Source organism: Sinocyclocheilus rhinocerous, unplaced genomic scaffold (assembly GCF_001515625.1).
Source record: "Sinocyclocheilus rhinocerous isolate Xijiao unplaced genomic scaffold, SAMN03320098_v1.1 scaffold1877, whole genome shotgun sequence".
NCBI classification, from domain to species: Eukaryota; Metazoa; Chordata; class Actinopteri; order Cypriniformes; family Cyprinidae; genus Sinocyclocheilus; species Sinocyclocheilus rhinocerous.
In genome coordinates, this window is record NW_015629525.1 from 188,781 (window position 1) to 216,615 (window position 27,835).

General features: G+C 36.3%; 1 protein-coding gene across 1 annotated transcript in view; it reads left to right on the plus strand.

Annotated features, from left to right (window-relative positions):
- Positions 1-27,751, plus strand: part of myripb (myosin VIIA and Rab interacting protein b) — a 192,399-nt gene extending 164,648 nt beyond the window's left edge. Inside the window, exons 6-17 of the mRNA XM_016551168.1 lie at positions 3,752-3,849; positions 4,134-4,214; positions 6,127-6,306; positions 11,632-11,821; positions 12,261-12,907; positions 13,519-14,592; positions 18,132-18,194; positions 20,510-20,692; positions 21,777-21,938; positions 22,028-22,123; positions 22,224-22,296; positions 27,410-27,751. Coding sequence (XP_016406654.1) covers positions 3,752-3,849; positions 4,134-4,214; positions 6,127-6,306; positions 11,632-11,821; positions 12,261-12,907; positions 13,519-14,592; positions 18,132-18,194; positions 20,510-20,692; positions 21,777-21,938; positions 22,028-22,123; positions 22,224-22,296; positions 27,410-27,456 — 2,894 coding nt within the window. The 3' untranslated portion in view covers positions 27,457-27,751. The remainder of the gene's footprint in view (positions 1-3,751; positions 3,850-4,133; positions 4,215-6,126; positions 6,307-11,631; positions 11,822-12,260; positions 12,908-13,518; positions 14,593-18,131; positions 18,195-20,509; positions 20,693-21,776; positions 21,939-22,027; positions 22,124-22,223; positions 22,297-27,409) is intronic.
- Positions 27,752-27,835: the final 84 nt, after the last annotated feature.

Sequence of the window (27,835 nt, forward strand, 5' to 3'; positions counted from 1 at the left end):
TTGCCCGACCGGACAAATGGCCTGATTAAAACATAAGTGACAAAAAATAAATAAATAACCAGCTTGGCATCGAAACGCGAGAATGATTCTTCTAATTTTATTAGCCTACATTCAATGTAAACGTATTTCTGGTATCACGGTCGCGCTGTTTGAGGCTCGCTCTGTTTGTCTCTTTGTGAGAGACTTCAGAACAAATGAGCGTGAATATTCTCACGACGCAAAAAAACATTCAAAACACATTCAGAGTGCACACATTACGTGAAGTCTGGTTTCACTGCATGATTCAGTCTATTAAAATACATTCAGAATGATCACAAATTCAAGACATGGGGGCAGAAAATGTATATATTTATACCACTTCATATAGTTAATCAATTTCACATAAAGAGACCGTTTTTTCTCCAAAAATTACATATATTTATACCACTTCATATAGTTAATCAATTTCACATGAAGAGTCCGTTTTTTCTCCAAAAATTACCATGATTACAAATGTGATATTGATTTTTTTTACAACAGTTCAATAAACTAGACGTTAATTAAGAGACTTACGTTTCAGACACCATATTGCCTGTTTTTGCACTATTTCGACAACAAAAGTAATTCATAACAAAGCCAAAGCGCTGTTTTGCATCTCTGAGCAACATGACGGTGTTTCGTTCTTGAATGAATCAAACATTTAAATGATTCGGTTCAATCGCAATGACTCACTTATTAAGAGTGATTTGCTGCCACCTGCTGGCTAATTCATAACAAAGCCAAAGCGCTGTTTTGCATCTCTGAGCAACATGACGGTGTTTCGTTCCCGAATGAATCAAACTTTTAAATGATTCGGTTCAATCGCAATGAATCACTTATTAACAGTGACATGATGCCACCTACTGGCGGTTTTAATTTCACATTTAAAGTACCTTTTTATTATTTAAATAAATTAAAATCAGTATTCAACGTTTTATGTTTAATATATCAAAACATTATTTATGCATTTGTAAAAATAGGCCTTTGTAAAGGTAAATAAAAACATGCAGATTTAAGTATGTAAAAGCTGATAGAACACTGATGAAAATATTGCTTCAGAAAAAATTGTTTGCACCACCAAAAATCTTGGTGATGCGGTACTTTTGTGGGGATATTTTGCATGGAATATTGTCTTCTGATATGAAAAGTTCACTATATATATTAGTAATAAATATGATTTATTACAGTGATGATATTTTGTTTTCTTTTTACGTTAAACACTAAATATTACATATATGTATGTAATATAAGCCATAAATAATACAATTATTGTCAAAAATGGGCAATTGAGACTTGGTCATTTCTATATCTTATTTACCTGATAGGTGGATCATCACATTTACAATACTGTTCAAAAGTTTGGGGTCGGTAAGATTCTTTAATGTTTTTTATAATAAAGTATCTTATGTTCGCCAAGGCTGCTTTTATTTGATTAAAAATACAGTAAAAGCAGTAATATTATGAAATATTAAGATAAAAATATATTTCAAAACTATTTATTTCTGTGATGGCAAAGCTTAATTTTTAGCAGCCATTACTCCAGTCTTCAGTGTCACATGATCCTTCAGAAATCATATTGATATTGCTGATTAAGAAATATTTATTATTGTTATCAATATTGAAATCAGTTGTGCAGATTAATATTTTTGTAGAATAATGATACATGTTTTTCCAAGATTCTATTCCAAGAAATAGAAAGTTCTAAAAGCACAACATGTTTTTGAAATAGTAATATTTTGTAACATTTAAATGTATTTACTGTCACTTTTGATCAACTTATCCTTGCTGAATAAAAGTATTATTTCTTTAAAAAAAAGTTACTGACCCTAAACTCGTGAACAATATAGTACAAGGCAGGGGCGTAGCCATCATTTCAGAAGTGAGGGGGACAGAAATGTTTATATATATATATATATATATATATATATATATATATAACATTAGAATATAACATTTCTGTAATCTATATAACCTACCAGTCAACAGTTTTTGAACAGTACGATTTTTAATGTTTTATAAAGAAGTCTCTTCTGCTTACCAAGCCTGCATTTATTTGATCCAAAGTACAGCAAAAGCAGTAATGTTGTGAAATATTTTTACTATTTAAAATAACTGCTTTCTATTTGAATACATTTTAAAATTATTCCTGTGATGCGCAGCTGAATTTTCAGCATCATTACTCCAGTCTTCAGTGTCACATGATCTTCAGAAATCATTCTAATATGCTGATTTGCTGCTCAAGAAACCTTTTATTATTATTATTATTATTATTATTATTATTATTATTATTATTATTATTATTATTATTATTATTATTATTATTATTATTATTATTATTATTATTATTATTATTATTATTATTATTATTATTATTATTAATGTTTTTTGAGCAGCAAATCAGAATATCAGAATGATTTCTGAAGGATAGTGTGACTGGAGTAATGATGCAAAAAATTTAGCTTTGAAATCACTATAAATTACATTTTAAAATATATTCAAATAGAAAATAGTTATTTTAAATAGCCTAGTAAAAATATTTCAAAATGTTACTGTTTTGCTGTACTTTGGATCAAATAAATGCAGGCTTGGTGAACAGAAGAGACTTCTTTAAAAAACATTAAAAATCTTACTGTTCAAAAACTTTTGACTGGTAGTGTATAGTCAACTTACATTTTTCTCTCATTTCTAGCTTTTAATTGGCTTAGAAATCAGATAACTGCTGGACAATAACCAATAATAATGATTTGTTTATATACTACAAACACTTTTTTATCGCATAATAAGGCAGAATAGTTTCAATACTGTAATAAATGCTATGTCAGTTAGCACTGCATTGTTCATATACTTTATTTATTATCTGGAGATGACTTGACAAACACAAATAAACCATATATTGTCGCAATCGTATGTTTAATGTCTTCATTGTTTCCAAACGTTTCTGTTTTCTGTGAAAACAACTGTTTTCATACAGCGATAGCTGGACGCATTTGTCCATATTAGGAATTTCCTCATACGACTTTCTGTGCACTAGACGGAGTGTTTAGCGCTCCGCGATGTTCATCTCGCCTTATTCTGGGTCCGAATAAAACATCAGATCATGCACAGACTATCCTGTCTCTTTGAATTTAAATATATATTTATTCACACCGGCTCTTGAAAACCTCTATGCGAACACACTTGCCCGAAAAAGTGCGGGGGACGAATTTACGTGATATTAAAAGTGGGGGGGACACGTCCCCCGCGTAATCTACACCCCTGGTACAAGGTAATTAGTCTACATGAAACCCAAAAGCCTATCTGTAACTGCTCAAAGCATCTGGATTCAGTCAGATTTACTGAATATAAACCGTTTGTGTGCCTTTCAATGCGCGCAGAACTTGCATCAGGCCTGACAACAGAAGACTTTATTTAAACGTTCCCTTTGATAACTCTAAACTTAAAACTCCTTCTCTACAGATACAGTCACACAGGGAAATTTGGCAATATGTCCTGTGTTATACTGAGTTACCTGTTGGCATGAGGAACAATGGCTCTTGATTATGAGTGTTGGTCAATTGCTGTAATCACTGCTGTACTTGAACAGTACTTGCATTACTATGAAGATTAACACTCGTCACACACAAACACAAAACACACACACATCCACAGAAAAAAACTAGTAGCTTTCACTGTGCATCTAGTTTTATAGACATTAAACAGATAAAGAGTTGTAACTGTGTATATGTGCATACAGGTCACAGCATGGCAGACACGCTCACCGTTGCTCTACGTGTGGCAGAAGAGGCGATAGAGGAAGCCATTGCTAAAGCTGAGAGCTACAGAGACAGTCTGGTTAGAGACTCCTCTTTATATATCATTCATCAAACCATCAGTTCATCCTTCATCCACCCATCCAAGTATCCACTTATCCATCAGGCTTTTATGCTTACATTCATCTGTTGTTCTGAGCACCCATATAAGGCTCCTGCATACAAATATCACTTTATTTTGCAGATTTTAAATGCCGTTGACTCATCCATCTCTCAGTTTAAACCATTACTCATGTTCCATAAATATCTTACTGCAGTTGCACTTTTCTCTCTCATGGCTGAAACTCTTTCTCTTTTATATGACAGGAGAAACAGAATGAGGCTCGCTATTTGCGTGACCACAAGGAAGAACTTATAGAGGAACTTGCCACAACAATTGTTCAAAAAGTAAGAGCTTTTTTTGTTACAGAGAGAAATACATTGTAATGTATAGTAATTTGACTGCATCCCAATTCACATAACTCTGCTTGATACTAAAAGATGGAGAAAAAAAAAGTTTCAGGTCAAAATTCACCAATAATAATAATAATAATAACATATATACCTTTCAAATGTGTCAGGGTCAGTACGATTTCTTTTTTATGAAATTAATACTTTGTACTGCAAGGACACATTACACTGATCAAAAGTGACAGCAAAGACATTACCAGTATAATGCTACAAAAGACTTCTACTTGCTTTTCTTTTCAGCTGTCTATTCATCAAGGAAACATGAAAAATGTATCACAGTTTCCACAAAAAAAAAACAAAAAAAAAACCGTTTTCAACATTAAAGAAATGCAAATCAGAATATTCAAATGATTTCTCAAGGATCCTGTGAAACTGAAGACTCCAGTAATAAAAAAAAAACAGCTTTTAATATTATAATAGAAAACCTTTATTTTAAATGTCTTATAATATTTACAGTATTACTCTTTCTGCGGTATATTTTATCAAATAAAGATTTTGAAATCTCTTACTGACCCTAAATCTTTGAATGGTAGTACATGTGACCATGATTTATTAAAGTGCCCCTATTATGGGTAATGAAAGGTTCATACTTTGGTTTTGGCAGTCCCCAACAATAGGTTGACATGCATGCAAGGTCAAAAAACACATTCATTGTCTTATAATATGCATTTATTTTTTTAACTTACTTGCTCAACGACTCCCAAACGATTCGCTCAACGATTCATTTTTCCAAACCCCTCCTTTGCGTGACGCTAATTTGCGGTGATTGGTCCAATTGGTCTCATTTTCATTTCATCATGCCTGTAATGCCTGATAAAGCGCGTTTGTGAGCGCAGTGCTGCTTTGTGTACAGCGTTACCGGGGAAACCGCTATTTTTACCACTCCAAAAGCTGCACCTAGTGGCAAATAATGAATTTGCACTTTCGTTCAGACTAACGCGAAAAGACCAACAAGTGGGCGGGCAATATGCTAATGTTTCATGTCTCAACATGAAACGGCTTGGGATTCGTTTTAAAAACGACTCGTCTCAATAATTCAGAGTCGACTCTTTCTTTTGAGAGACAATAACTTTATACACGATGTACTTTCAGATTTAAAATTTTGCAGGATGTTTTCATTCACTTAGAGCTGTGTTACACACTGCATGAAAGGTAATTTTCAAAAATCCATAATAGGGGCATTTTAAGAATTTTAAAGAAATAAGAAAATAAGGAGAAGAAACAGGGTTGCATTAATTTCATACAGTGATGTTTTTCTATATAGGCAATACAAACATACTACCATGATTGCAATTTAAATAATGTATACCATTAGTTTTCTTTACATTTCTTTAATGAGAATACGACTTGGCGTTTTAAAACTGCAAAAAAAACATCTTAATAGAATTAAAAATAGGCTTTATTTTCAGTAAGTAAAATACAATTTCCAATTTTTTTCTTATTGTGGTGAAATATGTACTGCTTATGTTCTTGACTGGAGATTCACTCATGTAATTCTTAGGTGATGAGAATTATCTAGTGAGTAATTTGTTCATGAGTTCATACATTTCAATATCTTGAGGCAGTATAACTCAAATTCCTTGACACGTCAACTTTATCTTGTCACAACCTCCACTGTAGCACAAAAAAATCTAGATGAAAATTAGCCCAAAAGCTTTGATAATCCATCTGTAGACATTTGGCATGCTATTTTCAATGCACAATGGTATGGTTTGAGACACATTAGTCATAATCTTGCATACTACACCATATAGTTTGGATATGAATTCCATATAGTGCGGTTGGGAATCAGAATGCAACTCTTACCCAGCTGTCTGTTTATCTTCTTTTTCCATGTCTTTCTCTGTAGATCATTCAGAGGGGAAAACGGTCTGAGATTCAGGCTGAGTATGAGTTTGTATGGCCTCAGAGTAGTGAGCTTCCTTCCCCTACCTCAACACAAAACACACACACAACGCAGCATTCACACTCCACCTCTCAGCACGGCGCAGTAGCACAGACTGACAGTACCAGCTCCTATCCGCTGTGGGTAAGAGCATGTTAAAGCTACCATAACATGCACCTAAAATACAATATTTATGTGTTTTGTAGTGCTTATTTTATATTCCTGACCTCATCTGTAACATACACAATTTCTTCTGCTGCAGCATGCAAAAACATAGTGTTAAAATCAATGTCGGAATCTATGAAAAGCAATGGCTGTACTACAAGAGAGAAGAATACTGATAAAAGCTTATTTGTCAATAATCACACACATTTTAGTGATATTCAGTATAGCTGCATTATAAAAGTTTCTAATGGGAAATCACAGTAAGTCAGTAAGGTATAAATGCAATTCTATAGCACCCCCTACTGGTGAAACTCATTTAATGCAACTTGCTTGCTTCCTACAGCTACAAACAAACTTTTAACTACAACCAAATGCAAATTGTGCATAAAAGAACAGTTTGTGCAGAATACTGTCAGACATGTGTAAATTATATAACATAATGATTATCACATAATTACTACAGGTAATTACTATTTTTTGAGTAACTCAATATGCACACTATTGTAAACTACTATAGGGTCATTCCGTGTCAAATCAACCAAATTTCAGAAACTTTCCCGAAATTTTTGATTTTGCTAATATTTTTCTGAAGAAAGTTCAGCATGTATAGTGACGAAAGCCAAAATATTAAATGTCATAGATGAATATTTACTGAGCAATCCGCTTTTTTGTAGAGGGGGGTCAAAATGCTAACTTTCACCTGAAATTCAGAGCCAAATTACAGGGGGCTAAAAATTACTTCAGAAAGATGACAGCATCATAATGTTACTTTTACACAGAGATTGGTAGGTCTATTAGTACAATCTGTTGACTTTAGCAATCATTGTTGTATTATGTGCCAATGGTGACCGTTCAAAAATGGAGAAAGAGCACTTTTCAAGTTTTTTCTCCAAAGTTTGCAGGCCTGTAACTCAACAAGTATCAAAGATATCTTAATGCCCTTTTAGGTTTTGGGTCTTAACAAACTTTTCTTTTGGCATCTTAATTTTTAAGGCCCTATATGGTTTGGTTCCAGAGATATTGGGATCTCAATATGGCTCCTGGGGTAAATCGTTAAATTGTACACATTTTCAGTGGTCAAAAACCAAATGTGGGTCAATTTGCAAAAATATGATACTTATTTTGTTTTAAAGAGAAATGTCTGAAGAACAAATAATGTTGAAACTAGAGATGTATCTCGTTTCCTTCTGTCAAAACAACTGAATTGAACATAACTGTCCGAGTGCCATAAATACTCTTTTTCCCAAGTTTGCGTGCATATAACTCAAGTAGTATTAAAGATATCGTAATATGATTTTAGATTCTAGTTCTTAATAAACTTTACTTTTGGAATCTTCATTTTCAAGGCCCTACATCATTCAGTCCCAAAGATAGGGGGATCTCAATGAGGCTTCATATTGTTGAATATTACCCATTTTCAGCGCTTGAAAACCAAATGTTGGTCACTTTGTATACAGCTGATACTTATTAGGTAACAAGGTAACAACATGCTATACATGTATGTACGTGTGTGTGTGTGTGTGTGTGTGTGTATATACATATATATACAACAAGCCAGAATTATGCTAGTAACATGATTAGCAACATGCTAACTTCATGCTAATTATGCTAGTTACATGCTAATCATGCTAGAAACATGATTAGCAACATGCTAACTACATGCTAATCATGCTAGAAACATGATTAGCAACATGTTAACTGCATGCTAATCAACAACTTGCTAATAATGTCAACAACATGCTAATCATGCTAGAAACATGATTAGCAACATGCTAGCTGCATGCTAATCATGCTAGCAACATGCTAGCTGCATGCTAATCATGCTAGCAACATGCTAATTTTCTAATTTATCTAAATTTTCAAACCTCAAGCTTTTACAGCTGCTTTAAACTTTTAGGCTAGGCTTTCTCAAGCCAACCTAAAGTTTGTCTTGACAAACTTTTTTTATCTAGTTGTATTTAAAGCAGAATATCTGAAGAATTCGTCAGATTATTGTCACGGCGCGGTTAGGAAAAACACCGTGTAAACAGGGGTCTGGGTCCAAGTGCAGGTTTATTGAACAGCCGGGGAAAACAAAACAGAAATCAAACAGAGCTAAGACTCTGAGACACAGGCAAGGAACAGAAGACTCTGACACAATACGGCCACGTCGGGCTTGCATCAGTCCCGTACAAACAATTCTTACAATTCTTACAATTCTTAATAATCCGCCCAGAGTGGCGTGGGGAAGGCGCATAAATAGCCCTCAGGATGGGCCACAGCTGTGTGTGAGTGAGTGTGTGCACAGGTGTGTGGAGTCAAGGTACCGGAGTTCAGGATGGGCAACAGCTGTGTGTGTGTGTGAGTGTGTGCACAGGTGTGTGGAGTCAAGGTAACGGAAAAGGAGTCCGGGAGGATGGGAAATGGCGACCTCTGGTGGTGAGAGGGAGAACACCAGACGCCAGACCCTGACAGGACCCCTCCCCTAAGGAACGGCTTCCAGAGGTTCCAGAGCGCCCCCCACCCCCAGGGGAATGGCCGAGCGGGGATGGAGTAGGGGGAGGGATGGGGGGCCCAGGTCCGTGTGGTAGCGGGGGACCTGGGGACTGGGGCAGAGCCGGTGGAATGGGCACCCAGGGCAGAACCAGCGGCCACCACAGCCTCGGGGTGCCAGAATGGCATAAGGGCTCTGAACGGCTCGGCTAGGCCACCCCAGAAACAGACCAGTGCGCAGGTCCTCTCCATCGCCGACTGGCGAGCCACTCCCAAGAAGTCCCTGGCGTACTCCTCAATGCCCCGGTCTCCCTGGTGGACATTGAGGAACCTTCCTGCTGGACCCATGCTTGGCGGATTATTCTGTCATGGCACGGTTAGGAAAAACACAGTGTAAACAGGGGTCTGGGTCCAAGTGCAGGTTTATTTAACAGCCGGGGAAAACAAAACAGAAAACAGAAATCAAACAGAGCTAAGACTCTGAGACACAGGCAAGGAACAGAAGACTCTGACACAATACGGCCACGTCGGGCTTGCATCAGTCCCGTACAAACAATTCTTACAATTCTTAATAATCCGCCCAGAGTGGCGTGGGGAAGGCGCATAGATAGCCCTCAGGATGGGCCACAGCTGTGCGTGAGTGTGTGCACAGGTGTGTGGAGTCAAGGTACCGGAGTTCAGGATGGGCAACAGCTGTGTGTGTGTGTGAGTGTGTGCACAGGTGTGTGGAGTCAAGGTAACGGAAAAGGAGTCCGGGAGGATGGGAGATGGCGACCTCTGGTGGTGAGATGGAGAACACCAGACGCCAGACTCTGACAATTATGAATGACCAGGATTAATTGTTAACTCTATGTAATGTATGAACAGTGTGAAATGTGAAATATTGTTACTTAGGGTCCCGTTTTCCTGGGGTTTAGAATTACCCAGTGTTAATTATTCCAAGTGTGAGAGATCTTAAATGTTTGAGGTAGCCTACTATCAGTGATTCTGCCAAATGTGCCCTTTAGCAGTAGATACTACTTAATCTGATGAAGCTTCACATTATATAACAATAAAAAAGAAAAAGAAAGTCTAATAATTATTCAAGATGAGGAAAATTTATGTGAATGCAATGTGTGGCAAAATCAGCCACTTTTCCCTAGGAGGCATGGGATTTGTTTCAAACATGTTACAAAACTGCATATCTGAACTCTTGGTAGCTTCAGAAGCTGTTAAAATGAACAAAATCCCTTCTTCAAAATATCCCTGAAACTGATTCAAATATAGAATCTTATGAATAGACTACTGAAAGAAAGGTAATGTGCCTCAGCTTGTCCATTTCAGTGTATTTTTAGCACTCCTGCAGGTATGTTTTATACATATTGTTTTGATAGACGGAAACAAGATACAATTCTAATTTCAACATTATTTATTCTTCAGACATTGTTCTTTAAATTAAATGAGTATAGGCTGTATACAAATTGACCAACATTTGGTTTTTGACCACTGAAAATGGGTAATATTCAACAATCTGGAGCCTCATTGAGATCCCCCTATCTTTGGGACTGAATGATGTCAGGCCTTAAAAATGAAGATTCCAAAAGAAAAGTTTATTAAGAACTAGAATCTAAAATCATATTGCAATATCTTTAAGACTACTTGAGTTATAGGCACGCAAACATTGGAAAAATAATATTTGTGGCCTTTGGACAGTTATGTTCAATGCAGTTGTTTTGACAGAAGAAAACAAGATACATTTCTAGTTTCAACATTATTTGTTCTTCAGACATTCCTCTTTAAAAGAAAATAAGTATCATATTTTTGCAAATTGATCCAAATTTGGTTTTTGACCTTTAAAAGTGTACAATTTAACGATTTACTCCTGGAGCCATATTGAAATTCCAATATCTCTGGAACTGAACAATATAGGGCCTTAAAAATGAAGACATCAAAAGAAAAGTTTGTTAAGACCTAAAATCTAAAAGGGCATTAAGATATATTTAATACTAGTAGAATTACAGGCCTGCAAACTTTGGAGAAAAAACTTGAAAAATGCTCTTTCCCCATTTTTGAACGGTCACCATTGGCACATAATGATATGAAGATTGCTAAAGTCAACATATTTTACTAATAGACCTACCAATCTCTGTGTAAAAGTAACATTATGATGCTGCCATCTTTCTGAGGTCATTTTTAGCCCCCTGTAATTTGGCTCTGAATCTCAGGTGAAAATTGCCATTTTGACCCTCCTCTACAAATAAGCGGATTACTCTGTAAATATTCAGCCATGACATTTAATAATTTCGCTTTCATCACTAAACATGTTTGTCTTTCTTAAGAAAAAATATTAGCAAAATCAAAAATTTGAGCCAGGGACCTCTGGTTGAGTTGACATGGAATGTCCCTATAATTAACCATCTGCCTACACAAAGACATTGACTGAATTGTTTGTAAATGAGATACCTGTATATTTCCATGCATATTATTTATTAAAAATGACAGTAAAAACAGTAAGAAACAACAAACAATGTCTATTATTATCGATGTTGAAAACATTTGTGCTGCTTAATGTTTTTGTGTAAACCATGATATATTTTTTTGTTTGACAAATAGAAAGTTCAAAAGAACAACATTTTTTGAAATATAAAAAAATAAATAAGTAAATAAATAAAGTTTTTATGCAATTTATTGCATCCTTCCTAAATAAAATAACAGATTTTTTTTTATCTTACAATAACGTATATAGTAATAATATATAATAAATTATTTTTTATTTTTTTAATTATTGGTTCACAGTTTCAATCATTTTAAATTACTAATGTTGTACATGTGGGTTGGTGGACATGTGTTTAGAAGTCAAGATCAGCATTCTCTTTGACAAGTGACGATTCTCCAGAGAAGGGCCCTGAGGTGGGCATGGCCCCAGGGGTCCCGGACAGCACTGAAGTAGAGACCGCTTTCCAGAACTACTCCTCACTCAGGAGGGAGTCCAGAGCATCATCACTTCCTGGGTGGAAGAGTGTTGACCGCCTGGACAACTCTAGTAAGAATACACATACATACACACACACACACACACACACACACACAGTAGTCATCATTAGAACAAAACTTACATATAGAACATGAATAAACCTTGATTTATTTGCGAGATGGAAGATTGTTGACCAAAACTTTTTGAGTGAACTGTCCCTTTAAAACAGAATTTTGACTGGGTGCAAATTAAGTCTACAAAAGTGACATGTTTAATTCTGTTTTGAGTGTCTATCAAACATAATTGCAAAAATAATTTCACATCTGGTTGGTATTTAAAAAATACACATCTAGAACTACTACTCAACTCGAAAATGAGACCTAGAAAATGATCCCCACATAGAAAATTGGCTTTTTCTCATTTTGTGATTGAATATGTGGTACACACACACACACACAAACACATCTTCTATATTTGTCTGTCCAGGTGTCTGTATCTCTTTCCACAGGTGCGTCTTCAGTCCTGCAATCCCCTGATGGTAACTGGATCGCCCTGCAGAGCTCCCAGCATTCCCGACCTAGTCTGCTGACCAAGCGCAAGAGTCTTGTTTTCAGCGTGCTGGAGAAAGAATCAGGCGTTGTGTCCGCGTATGACGAGATGGGCTCTGATTCAGATCCAGAGGACCAGGGGGGCTGGGGGGCTGCCCTGTTACAGTTTCGCAGACGTCTCTCCGATGAAACGTACTATACTGACTCTCAACACGACCCTGAATGGACATACACCCAACACCCACCCGTTACCTCACCTTCCTCAGGTCAGTACACCAACACAGAGACTCTGAACTCAGACTCGGAGACGTCTCTTGCCCCGTCCACTCGAGCCCGCAGACCAGCCCATGGTATGACGCAGAAGAAGAAAGGGCCGCCTGAAGCACACCTGTATCCACCCTACAGACATCCCGCAAACAGTGCCACTTCGCCTCTACTGAGGCCAGAGGTGCTGGATGTGAACTTTAACCCCCATCTGGGAGGGGACAGTAGTGACGGGGAGGAGCAGAGCGAGCAGGTCAAAAGATCACGGAGGCGCAGAAAGAGCAAACGCGAGACACCAGAGCACAGCCGAGCACATAATGCGCTTTACAGCGCTGCCACAGTGGTGAGAAGAACTACAGCCTTCTGGTTGATCAAAAAAAATCATAATGAGATTATTTTGGCACATATAGTGGTTGAGATTTTAAGGCATTACGTTTAAATTATTGAGTTTTCCTGTTAGTGGAAAACATTTAATACACTTCTCCTCCTCTGTTTAAAAATGTTACTTATTGACAAATTTTTTTCCATGGTAAATGTACATTTCTATACATTTCCAATTATATTCTTTAAAAACAACACACATGCTGCTTTTGTAGTATATTGACTTTAAGGTGAATGTATGTTTGTCATTATTTTAGATACTAAATAGAAAATGACAATTTTGGCAAGAGTAGCTGCAACAGAAACAGAAATTCTAAAATCATTGAAAACAAAAAGTAAGAAAACTTGTTTAGAATTCATTTTTGAATTTGAATGTGGTTTATACTCCAGTAGGTGGCAGTGCAGGACAGAGTCGTGCTTTTATTGGCATACAATGTGTGGATATCTTTTAACTCCTTTATGTCGGTCATAAAGTCTTTATTTTGTATTATTATTTTTTTCTCATCAATAATATTTGTCTCTCTCTCTCTGCTCTTCTCAACTGTCCCTCTCTTTAACACATCACATTAACAGGAGAACAGTGCCGTCCTCCTCAATGCCATGATGATGCGCCGGCAACAGAGCCAGGAGAGCCCAGTCCCCCTGAATTACCAGACTCCAGACACTGTGACCCCTCCTGACCTTTTGACCTCTGATGCCATGACCCCTGAACCTGACTATCAGAACACAGTGGCTCACAACTCTAGTGCCGCTAGCCCACCAATGCTGAGCCAACCGGGGGCCAGCAAACCAGAGTTAAGCATTCAGGGCCCTTTGCTCAGGGGCTCCTCTGTTAATGAAACCCTGGAACAGGAACTGAGATCCAAACTCTGTGAGCTGGTTGGCCAAGTCAACGAGAGGGATGTGATGTTATCTGATTTTGAGTCCATCAGGGAAGTGGGCGACAAGCAAGAGGACAGAGTAAGGGAGAGAGAAAGTGAGAAACTGAGACCAAAGGAGAGACGTGAGAGCAAACGAGACAAGAGGGAAGGAAAGTCGAAGGACATTGGGAATCCGAGTGAAAGACAAACAGTTAGAGAGATGGACACAAGTGATGCAGTAAGACAGATAAATATAGCAAGAGAAATGAAGAGAGATAGAGAGCGACAGAAAGAAATTGAAAGACAAGTAGAGAGAGAGCAAGAGAGACAAAGAGAGCTGGAGAAACACATTGAGAGGGACAGAGAAAGACAACGAGAGATTGAGATCCAGGTTGAGAGGAAACAGGAAAGACAGAGAGAAATGGAAATACAGCTGAAACAAGAGCAAGAGAGACAATCAGAGATTGAGCGAGAGATAGAAAAGAAAAGGAAAAGCATACGCATGGAAAAAGAGAAATTAGAGTCTATAGTGACTATGGAATTCAAGGAGGAAGAGAAACAGGAATCCTCAGGTAGAATATTGGAGCGAAATAAGAGTTTGAAGGAAGACTATGATGAAACCGAGAAGCCCAATGAGGAAAAGGTGAAGAGAATATCACCACAAAGAAGCCACTCAGAGACACGGTCAGAAAAACAAGAACAACTTGAGACAAAGACAACAAGGTCTTCAACCACGTCTCCTGACAGTGCCCCCTGTGGTCTGGAGGAGCCAATGTCTCCATCAGAGGTAAGCACTGACTCCGGCCTGTTCCACTAAAAGTTCCTACTTCACCTAGACTTTGTTTTAAACTCTAGTGAACTGCCTAACCAGACTCCAAAACAATTATTTAGCTAAAGCTGTAAACATATTGACAGTTTGAACAACTTGATTATTTTCAGACTGTTGCTGCACCATGGCCTTGGTTAATCTGAATTTACTGTAGTGTAGTTACTTATAGTGTCTTTTGCAGCAAAAGTAAGAATGTAATTTTAACACATTTTAGACGCTACAGTGTGTAACATTGTTGCATAAGGTATGTTTCAAGCCTTAAAAAAAAGGCTATAATGCGTTGTGAGAAGCTCATTATATGTCTGATGCAGTTGAGGGAAATATCCTTTGACCTATAAATACATAGGTGCCTCATTGGCTGCTTTGGCCCGTTGCTGAGATACAACTAAACAGGGGAGCTTTTCTAGATAAAAGTGCAATTATATTTACATTTCTTAACCAATTTCCTTGTACTCCTTCAGTACCGAAAAAGTTCTTTCTTCAGTTACTTAGAATCTCGTTGTTACTTGTCAAGCATAGATTTGGTTTATTTTTCTTGTTAAAAATTGTGAAGGCATCTCTAATGTAATATAATGTACTGTACATAAATTGTGCATAAAGTTGTTTTTTTTTTTTATTGTGGAAATGACTCTAGTAATTGACCATCACCAAAAAAAATTAATAGAACTGGCAAATGCAAATCAAATAGTAAGGTGTTTTCAGTCAGTATGCTTTCTATATTTTTATAGCAATGAAAGGATCCAGATATACTGTATTGCATGACAGACCATTACAAAAACAATTATAAGATATGCCTTTATTGATTTCAGATGTGAAGTTAAGGTGTTAAAGCATAAAAAGTAACAATAAGGTTTGTGCAGCAGATCTGTATCTGTATCACTATCTGTAGGAATCTTAAAATTATTTCTATCTGTAGCTGTGTCCCAATTCAGAGGTTGCATCCTTCAAAGGCAGCATTCGGCCAATTCAGATGCTCCTTCAGATGCGGCCTTGAATTGCACCCTTTGTTTCCCAGGCCATGGAGCATACAACTGATGGAACATTCACAGCCCAGACTATCCTAAGATTCATTGCACGTTGGTGACAATAGGATTTTTTTGAGAGAGAATGCCAGATTACATTTTTTGACACAAAACACTTGAAATTGGTTTAAATGTTGACATCTAAGATGTGAATTTATAGATAGTTTATACATTTTATTATATACAGAAATGAACCAAGGTGAACATATTTAGACAGGTTGTGAACCCTGTTGTTTTCAGACAAATTACTATCTGAGACTATCTATCTTTTAAAAAAGTACAAACATTACTAGCATGTAACATGTACAAAGACAAAGCCTTTTAAGTTCACATCTTTGAAAGGATGCAGCCTCTGAAATGAGACACAGCTTGTATCCAGAAATGGGCTGATCTTAAACCGGAAGTACTTCAAATTACATGGGAAACCCATTTTAAATGCAGTTCTGTTCCCTTCATAGTTTTCATTTAACAAATATGCCTTTTGTAACATAAAATTATTATTTTTTTAATAATAACATTTCTTATTTTTGTTTAATTAAACCATAAAATTAAAATAAAAACAAATTAAGTGTTTCTTTTTATTTAGCATTTAGTTTAATGTATTTTTTTATTCTTTATTTTTCTATATTCTTTATTTTTTTATTTTTCAGAGGAACTATGTGTAAAGAGTTATGTCAGAACAATCATCCACATCCTGAAATAAAAGGACTCTATAAAAATAGTTCATTAGAGAACATGGAATTTGAAAGAAAATACTCAGTGGTTGACATTTGCTAAAACTACTTTTATGGTAACTTAAATGCAAATCAATAAATTACAAAAAATAAATTACAGACCAGCTCCGGGAGAGAATGAGACAGAGAAACATATATTGTGTATCAAATCGTACAAGGTTTAAAACAGAAACTAAATAGAAATATCAAATAGTAAATAATGTGTATGATACAGTACCCTATTTTTAAAAAAAAAACAGGGTATTATCATTTGATGCCATCAGTGGATTGTGGTACAGGCAACTGTATATTTGTAAGAGCATATAGGTGGTTCACTGCGGTTTGGAATAGAGTCCCAGTTCACTCTCTGATGTGAATGCCAAGTGCCCAACTTTCCTAAAAAATAAACTGCACTCAGATGTTAAACTGAGACTTAATGTCATTACAAAAGTGGGATGAGTTTGTGGATCAATATCCATCGTTGATCCTAAATCAACATTCCTGTCAACCAATTTCAGCCCTACACCTAAAACCAGAGGCTAGTGATTGGTTGAATGTGGTTCCAGGAATATCAAAGGATGTTGATGTCCTACTTGTTTAAATTATGTGGTGTCTAATACAAGATGTCTGCTCCTCTAGATCCTTCCGGCACTCTTTCAAACCCTCAAACTTACATTTATTTTACTGATCGAACTCAGAATGAAGATCTTCACTCTCATTGGTGATGAGAAGCCGTGATCAAGCGCACACAGAAAAGCACGTCTGATGAAAGCCCAATTCTGTGTTGCCACTTCAGATTTGTATTGTGCATGAGGCAATGTGTGACGCATGAACCAGTCTGCAGAAATGAATATAGAACCTCTCTAGATGTTTTGAGAACATCTATAGGATGCCGACAAGGGAATGCACACAATAAGAGCAGCACTGTCTTCCTCTATGGATCCTCTTCCCCTTGCATCTGGCCCTGTCTTTTCATTTCCAGCTGGCTTCTTGTCCATTATATTAAAGGAATAGTTAAACCAAAAATGACAATTATTTCATCATATACTGACCTTTGTGTCTTTTCCAAACCAATATGATTACATACACAATACACAAACACACAGTGTACACACACACAAAAAGAAAGAAACTTTGGAGACTATCCATGCTCTTTATGACTCTCTTAAAAATGTGGTTCCATTAAGATGAAAAAAGTTTATTTTAAGAACTGTTCGCTGAAAGTTTTTTTGAAGAACCCAAAATGGTTCTTTGCAACTAAAAACCCTTTTGGAACTTTAATAAAAATAAAAAAAAACTTAAAACTTATATCTGACTAATTATGGTCCTTGAGTTCAGCTCACTGATTTAATGATCCAGCTTACAGAAGGTGAGGATTATCAGTGAATAATGAAAATTTTAAATAACATATGACTTTGAATATAGTTATACATTTGTGAAACAGTTGTGGTGCATTTGCATCCTTTTGGAAGTGCAGAACAGCAACCAGTACAATCCTCAGGACTTCTAATGTGTTCCATAAAAAAAGAATGAAAGTCATACAGGTTTGGAATGGCATGAGGATGAGTAAATGATGACAGAATTTCCATTTTGGGGTGATCTATACCTTTAATTGTTTGTCTTTCATTTCTTGTATCTTTCTTTCCACTACCTTTTCTGTATGTTTCTATCTTTTTTTCTCTCATTTGTCTTTCTGTCCGATCTCTCTCTTTGTGTCTGTGTTTCTCTCTTTCTTTCTTTCCACCCCTTCCTGTTGGTTCAGGAGGGTCTGAGTGACCGTGCCCTACAGCAGAGGCTTCAGTTACTCTCCTCTCTCTTACAGCAGGTGAGATACATCTTGATGAGAAGACGCAGTAGAGCTATAGAGATGCCTCCTGAATCAAACATGTAGTCCATTCATACTCTGGCCTCAGAACCTGCTCATGTCATTGTAGAGTCTGTTAGAGTCAGATACACACAGTGGGGAAAAACTTCCTTTAGATTTCTCTATTGAGAGCAGAACTTGATGTTGTTTAAAAGAACTGTTTTCTATTTTAATATATTTTAAAATGTAATTTATTCCTGTGATGGCAGCCATTACTCCAATTTTCTAGTGTCACATGATCCTTCAGAAATCATTCTAATATGCTAATTAGCTTCTTATTATCACTGTTAAAATCAATTGTGCTGCTTAATATTTTTGTGAAAGCCATGATACTTTTTCAGAATTATTTGATGACTGTAAAGTTTGAAAGAACAGCATTTATTTCAAATTATTTGTAACATTGTACATGTCTGTCATTTTTGATCATCAGCATTTGATCATCATTTGTTACTGACCCCAAACTTGAACGATAGCATATTTGTTTGCAAACCTGTTACGTACATATGGGACATGTCTAAATATTATGTAGAACCTTGAATCATATGTTTGTCCAACTAGAAGAATTAAACATCAAAATTTCAATGAACATATTTATGAATTTATAGTTAAAGGGGTCATATGATGCTTTTTTAAAGATCATTATTTTGTGTATTTGGTGTAACAGAATATGTTGACATGCTTTAATGTTCAAAAAACACATTAATAATAAAATGAAACATGGTAGAATGGGTCACAAGAATGCTGATTTAATTCAAATTAAGATGTCACTCAGTAAGGGTTGGATGGCATGTTGGCTTGTAGTTGGTAAATGGATGTAATCTGCTATATTTTGATTATTGTTTTACATAAACTTTGGCAGCTAGATTGAACATATTAAAATAAGTGAAATAAGTTCATATTGAATATTAAATAAGTGAACTTAGAGAATTTATAATATTTAAATACCAATTCAGCAACAAACCAGAACTATGATATTGTTTTATTGTTGCATCTCATACTACAGTTGTCAATTTTGTGTTAAATTATTGTTGTCTAACATGTCTAAAGAACATTAGATTTGTGTCTTTATTGCTTTAACATTTAGCCCATATAAGACACCAGTTTTCCCTACCAAATACCCCTTTTAGACAAGCATCAATATGTTATAAACATGCTCTGTTTTATTTGATTTTAAGATTTCAATATAGTGTGAATGTGATCTTTGAGTATCTTGAAATTTTCCATTGGGTGTTAGATTTATTCATCTCTGTACACCTATCTGTTTTCTACATGTTCCCTCAATATACAGGTCCATTTTACGCACACACCGACCCTTTCAGAGCTCGAGCCACTCATGCTCTGAGGACTGAGTTTGGATCAATTATTTCTATGATCAAAGCATAAACCAACCATTAATTGATTCCTCAAGTATTCATTACTGAATCACACTGCTCCTCTCTTTCTTCCTGTCTCTTTCATTCTCACGCTCACATCTTGAAAAGTCATTTTATCTCATCATATTACCCTCTCTCATGTGTGCTTACTGTCTTACAAACACAAGCACGCACATCAACATGTACATCCCATATTGATGGCTTAGTACTCTAAATGAACTCTAATGCCTGTTACACTTTGAAAAACTTATTGACAAGAACAAATTTACTTCTCCTTATGATGACGTGCGCTCTGGTGTTAGAGTGGGAGTTTCTGGCACAATGTGTCTTGACCTGTTATCTCTTATAGAAGTAGTTCTATAAAGAAGTAGTCCTTACAAACCTGGATGTTGTCCAATTTTCCTATGTTCCACAGATAAAATACATTGTAGTAAATATGGGTTTTGAACAACAGAGGGTGATTTAATAATGACAGAGTATTCATTTTCATTCCACTTGTGTACTGTATGTTGATGGATGTGTTACTCACTTTAAGACACCCTCAACGATGACCTTTCACCTCTGAGATGTTCAAGCATCTTTCATCCATGTGCATTCACATCACACTCTTCTTCTCCCATAATCGTCTTATTCTGTTCATTGATCCAACAGGTTGAGCATGACGAGCAATACATCCCAGCTTAATTAAGAGTGAGATCTTAGGTAGCTACGTGGAAGTTGTGATCTACCCAACATTTCAATATGTTTTGTTATTCTTTTATTAATGAATGTTTTTATGGCTTTTATGGAAATTTGTTTCAAGAGCACCTGATATGCATTTGAATTCCTTCAGTTTTGCATATCTATTTATCAGTGTTTTTTTTTTTCATCTGTTTTATGTGTTCTCTCATGTATATGGAGCAGAAGTACTCTGCTACATCTTTATGCAGCATCACCACAGAGGTTCTGAAGGTTCTGAATGCCACAGAAGAATTACTTGGAGAGGCAGAAGGCAAAGGTCATGAGTCTTCTCCGGCTAGCACACCCATGTCCTCAGGCCCAGGCAACAGGAAGCTGGACCAGCACCTCACTAAAATGGAGGAAAATGTAAGGTTTATTAATAGAAAATGTTAATATGTTGTTTTTGATACTTTTTTAAAAATTATAACCATTGAAACCTACTCTACAGAAAAATATTCGAAGCCAAAACAAATGATTAAAATATAATCTGGAAAATGTTTTTTTTTTATTTACTTTCACTGTTTTTCTACCCCGGGAGTACAGGTAAACCTGAAGAGAAAGATTTTCAATTAAATTCATAATAATGTTATGTTAATATTTAAATTCATAAAAAGTATAAATATTGTTACAGAACAGGTACTATTTATTATTTTTTATTATATTACATTGTTTATTATTTACATTATATGACAATAGATGACATATTATTAAAGATATTTTGGTTTTCAATATTTTGGTTTTATAACAATAAGAATTGAGAAATATATATATATATATATATATACACTGCCGTTCAAAAGTTTGGGATCAATACGATTTTAAATGTTTTTTAGAAGTTTTTTTATGCTCATCAAGGCTGCATTTATTTGATCAAAATACAGAAAAAAAACAGTAAAATTGTGAAATATTATTATTATTGATTTAAATATAATGGTTTTCTATTTACTTTTAAATAATTTATTCATGTGATGCAAAGCTAAATTTTCATCAGCCATTACACCAGTCTTCAGTGTCATGTGATCCTTCAAAAATCATTCTAATATGCTGATTTGTTATTATCAATGTTGGAAACAGTTTTTGATGCTTAATTTTTTGGGGGGGAACCTGTGATACTTTTTCAGGATTCTTTTGATGAGTAAAAAGTTAAAAAGAAACAGCACTTATTCAAAATAGAAATATTCTGTAACAATAGACACTACTGTTCAAATGCTGTATTTTGTATTCAGTATTTGTTATTTTTTATTTTTGTAAGAAATTAATACTTTTATTCAACAAGAATATGTTAAATTGATTAAAAGTGAGTAGAGACTTAAAATGTTAAAACACTACCTGGACCCCACTTTGAAAACCCCTGGTGTTAACATTTATGCGTCATGCAGTTCTCCCTATTCATCTGAGACATTCTGATGTCTCTCTGATCTAATTTTGTGATCATGTGAACTGTGTGCAGGTGTATTTGACTGCAGGTGCTGTGTACAGCCTAGAGGGGGCGCTGAGTGACTTAGAAGACTGTGCTCGCAGCATCAGCAGCTCCACCACAGAGACTGAACTGGCCTTCCTAGAAGATCAGGTGGCCACTGCTGCTGCCCAGGTGCAGCAGTCCGAACTCCAGGTGTGCGCTTGCATGTGACATAATACAGACCGGTCCTAAATGTGCTATTTAACTGTGTGTAAATTCAGAAGTTTATGTGTTCTCTGCAGATCTCAGATATTGAGGCAAGAATATCAGCCCTCAAAACTGCAGGTCTAAATGTATCTGCATGCACACGGTTTTCCAAGTACAAATCTAAACCTATGGTGAGTTTCGTCAGCATTACACTTTTTGAACTTTAAAGACACATTCAAATTTAGTGAATGAGTTTAGAATATTAGTGAGTTAATGTTTTTCCTGCATCAGCCCCAGACGCTGGACTCGTCTCGCCATCAGAGGAGAAAGCTGCCTGCTCCTCCTATCAGAAGTCTGTCATCAGGTATGAACACACATATACCGACATTTAATACTTTAAAAGGGATCTCATCCTTATGTCTCATGTCATTCTAAACCTGTTAGACTTACTATTTTCCATGGAGCACAACTAAACACTAGTGTAGAATGTCTAGAGGGCTTGTTTTAATAATAGAGACAGCAAATAAGACAAAAAAGCACTATAGCAGTGGTCCATAGTACTTGTGCATTAGAATCCATATCATTTAAAGCCATATGATAGCTGTGTGAGGAACAGACTGCTAAAACTTCCCCTGGCCTTCTGTATTTAATTTGAATATAGCATGTAAAAACATGTTGTGCCATGTTTCTTGTTCTGAGGTTTTCATGTTTCGTCACTGATGTGAAAGTAAATGGTGAAAGGGAGAACCTTTCACCTATTTTTTTTTTTTTTGCATTCGTTTTTTAAGGAAATTCCATGACATGTTCTTAGTAACGTGTGAAAAGCTCAGGCTGCTATTGAAGACCACAGTCACTGAAAACCTGTGACTGAATAAAATAAAATAAAATAAAATAAAACTATCAAAAAAAATAAAAATTCTAAAGACATTCAGTAATGTTAGTTAGTATTAGTTAATCTATAATTACATTTCTAGCTGTGTTTTGCTTTATATTTACTCTAATATTTCACAAGGTTGATATTACATGTCTAGTTGAGCTTTTCTAAAGCAAAACCTGCTTTCAAGCCATTCAAATGTACATTCAGTGCATATACAGTGGGTACGGAAAGTATTCAGACCCCCTTAAATTTTTCACTCTTTGTTATATTGCAGCCATTTGCTAAAATCATTTAAGTTAATTTTTTTTCCTCATTAATGTACACACAGCACCCCATATTGACAGAAAAACACAGAATTGTTGACATCTTTGCAGATTTATTAAAAAAGAAAAACTGAAAAATGCTCAGTATTTAGTAGAAGCACCCATTTGATCTAATACAGCCATGAGTCTTTTTGATGCAACAAGTTTTTCACACCTGGAATTGGGGATCCTCTGCCATTCCTCCTTGCAGATCCTCTCCAGTTCTATCAGGTTGGATGGTAAACGTTGGTGGACAGCCATTTTTAGGTCTCTCCAGAGATGCTCAATTGGGTTTAAGTCAGGGCTCTGGCCGGGCCATTCAAGAACAGTCACAGAGTTGTTGAGAAGCCACTCCTTCGTTATTTTAGCTGTGTGCTTAGGGTCATTGTCTTGTTGGAAGGTAAACCTTAGTTCCAGTCTGAGGTCCTGAGCACTCTGGAGAAGGTTTTCGCCCAGGATATCCCTGTACTTGGCCGCATTCATCTTTCCCTCGATTGCAACCAGTCGTCCTGTCCCTGCAGCTGAAAAACACCCCCACAGCATGATGCTGCCACCACCATGCTTCACTGTTGGGACTGTATTGGACAGGTGCCTGGTTTTCTCCACACATACCACTTAGAATTAAGGCCAAAAAGTTCTATCTTGGTCTCATCAGACCAGAGAATCTTATTTCTCACCATCTTGGAGTCCTTCAGGTGTTTTTTTAGCAAACTCCATGCGGGCTTTCATGTGTCTTGCACTGAGGAGAGGCTTCCGTCGGGCCACTCTGCCATAAAGCCCCGACTGGTGGAGGGCTGCAGTGATGGTTGACTTTCTACAACTTTCTCCCATCTCCCGACTGCATCTCTGGAGCTCAGCCACAGTGATCTTTGGGTTCTTCTTTACCTCTCTCACCAAGGCTCTTCTCCCCCAATAGCTCAGTTTGGCCGGACGGCCAGCTCTAGGAAGGGTTCTGGCCGTCCCAAACGTCTTCCATTTAAGGATTATGGAGGCCACTGTGCTCTTAGGAACCTTAAGTGCAGCAGAAATTTTTTTGTAACCTTGGCCAGATCTGTGCCTTGCCACAATTCTGTCTCTGAGCTCTTCAGGCAGTTCCTTTGACCTCATGATTCTCATTTGCTCTGACATGCACTGTGAGCTGTAAGGTCTTATATAGACAGGTGTGTGGCTTTCCTAATCAAGTCCAATCAGTATAATCAAACACAGCTGGACTCAAACGAAGGTGTAGAACCATCTCAAGGATGATCAGAACAAATGGACAGCACCTGAGTTAAATATATGAGTGTCACAGCAAAGGGTCTGAATACTTAGGACCATGTGATATTTCAGTTTTTCTTTTTTAATAAATCTGCAAAAATGTCAACAATTCTGTGTTTTTCTGTCAATATGGGGTGCTGTGTGTACATTAATGAAGAAAAAAAATTAACTTAAATGATTTTAGCAAATGGCTGCAATATAACAAAGAGTGAAAAATTTAAGGGGGTCTGAATACTTTCCGTACCCACTGTAGGTGTCTAGTATCTCTAGTATCCCAGATGTACTGTATAATGTTTGCTTCTTCATGGTACAGTGTTATTTTGTCTGAGGTCAAAGCAACAGTCTCAAACTCTGATTGAGGAATCATGGTCTTGAAAAACCAATGTTATTCTCCTCCCAGTATTGTTTAATGTTAAATAACTTTACATCTCTCTAAAGAGGCTACAATGCTCTCCCTGGAATTAGTCAAATTTTCAGAATCACAAAGATGCGCAAATCCTACATGCTTTATAGGAGCAGTACCCTGTGTGCTGTATGTGTGATGTGTGGTTTGAACCTGCTAACAACCAGAGGCAACAATTTAATGTGGTTCAGAGAAAAGAGCACCTTTTTTCTTCCACTGACATTAAGCTAGGGGGGGGGGAATCTGTTTTCACACCAAGTGACATTACACATTTTGATTTGAAAAGAAAGGTGGAATGAGCAACCAGTGAAAAGAGAAGAAAAGAGAAGAGGGTCCATTAGAGAAAAAAACATAGAGTCAGCCAGCAGTATTATCTCTTTTACTCCCTTATCTTCTCTTGCTTAATCTTCTTGCTAATTAACAGGGTTTCTCTTTAGGGCTGGCCATTGATATGACCATGATTCATCTTGATTCCTTTATTTCACATTAGCTGCAGCTTCAAAGGACAAACTTACTTATTCCAGTTCAGCCGTTTGCGACACAAATCTACCAATGGAAGGAGACGGTAACAGCTTGTATGAGGCCTGAAGTGGTTCTTTAGTCAGTGATGCATGTTGTAACATTGTTTGATAGCTCTTTTCTCTCAATACTCTTTTGTATAGTTGGGCAGATTTCATGTCCATACATGAGAAAGCTTATATGTTGACATTAAAGGTATAGTTCACCAAAAAAGGAACAATCTGTTTTTATTTACTCACCCTAATGTCATTCAAAACCAGGATTACTTTGTTATGTGGAACATAAAAGATGTTTTGCAGAATGTTTATGCTGCCCTTTCCTATAGACAGTGAGCTGGGGCTTTAAAAGTGTCCCATATGACCAATAATGTGTACATTTGTTAATCATTATTTTCAAATGTACTTTTAAAGGTGAAAATGTATTTTTATAAATGTCATAAATTATTAAATTAAATGAAATTGCACCAAAGTACATTTTACCAGTCACCTTCACATTTTTTACTTTATGACCCCTAAAGTATACCACAATGAATTTTGTTAGAAATTAAAAAAGAGAGAAAAGATCTACTCAAGCTATTGTTTGTATGAAATTGCATTTTTTATATATTTTCAATCAAATTAAAATATCTTGTCAAGACATTCTACTGGTAATTTAGAGATATGCCATTGTGTGTTCTTAGTTCATGTTAATTCATACTGCATTAACTATTATTAAAGCTTGTATACTCAACAACGCTGCATATTTGATTAAAAATACAGTAAAAACAGTAATATTGTGAAATATTATTCAAATTAATAGTTCTCTGTTTTAAAATAGTTTATTCCTGTCATGGCAAAGCTGTATTTTCAGCAGCCATTACTCCAGTCTTAAAGGAACACTCCACTATTTTTGAAAATAGGCTCATTTTCCAACTCCTCTAGAGTTAAACAGCTGAGTTTTACCGTTTTCGAATCCATTCAGCCGATCTCCGGGTCTGGTGGTAGCACTTTTAGCTGTAGCTTAGCATAGATCATTGAATCTGATTAGACCGTTAACATCTCGCTCAAAAATGACCAAAGAGTTTCGATTTTCCTGTTTAAAACTTGACTCTTCTGTAGTTACATCGTGTACTAAGACCGACGTAAAATGAAAAGTTGTGATTTTCTAGGCCGATAGGCTAGGAACTATACTCTCATTCCGGTGTAGTAATCAAGGAACTTTGCTGCCGTACCATGGGTGCAGCAGGCGCAATGATATCACAACTTTTCATTTTCCATCGGTCTTAGTACACGATGTAACTACAGAAGAGTCAAGTTTTAAATAGGAAAATCGTAGAAACTGCGCCTGAAAATAGTCCCCAGCTAGCGAGATGCTAACGGTCTAATCAGATTCAATGATCTATGCTAAGCTACAGCTAAAAGTGCTACCGCCAGACCCGGAGATCTCCTGAATGGATGCGAAAACGGTAAAACTCAACTGTTTAACTCTAGGGGAGTTGGAAAATGAGCCTATTTTCAAAAATAGTGGAGTGTTCCTTTAAGTGTCACATGATCCTTCAGAAATCATTCTAATATGCTGACTTGCTGCTCAAGAAACATTAAAAACATTTGTGCTGCTTAATGTTTTTGTGGAAACTATGAATCATTTTTCTCAAGATTCTTTGATAGATAGAAAGTTCAGAACAGCATTTGATATATACAATGTTTGTAAAATTATAAATATCTTCACTGTAACTTTTGATCAATTTAATCCATCCTTGCTGAATAAAGGTATCTTTTTTTATAAATTCTTACTGCCCCCAAACTTTCAATGTAGAAACTGACGTTACATTAACATTAATTATTGTTTATTTTTTTGTTCGTGCTAACTCTAGCATTATTGTATCTTATTGTAAGTGCATCGTGATGAAAGAATTTTCATTTTTGTGTAAACTGATCCTCCTATTGTCTATGACATTTATAAAAAGAGCTTATTCAAGATAATCAATTCATGTTAAATTAGATCATGCAAAAGTAAATCTCTGTGCATAGCTAAAAGAGCTAAGTGTTAAACACTTCTGCACATAAATATCATTATGAAAATGAAAAAAAAAAAGTAAAAGCAAATTTTCTAAGAGGTGTTTTGAATTCCTTCCACACAGAAATGGAAGTCAAATCTGAGCCACAGATGAGATCTATGAGGCTGTGACAAGAGGCCATGTGACCTCAGTGATTCTCAGATAAGCTGTATGGCTCAATATCACTCCGCAGTGAATGCTAGGACCATCAGGCTGTTCCACACCAGTGCCTTGATGCAACTTCCGGTCCTCCAATTTGATCAGCCCTAATGCTACTTGTCGACCCTAAGCCTGATCACAACCCATGTAGGGTTGATCTCACTTCTGACCCCTAGGACTCTACCAAACCCTGGAGCTCATCACCTCCAGTAACCAGGGGACCCGATTCTCTCTCTCTCTCTCTCTCTCTCTCTCTCTCTCTCTCTCTCTCTCCCCCTCACTCGAGATCACATTAACATTAGATAATGCACTGTGAATTAACATGAACATTTTGAGAACAACTGTTTTTTC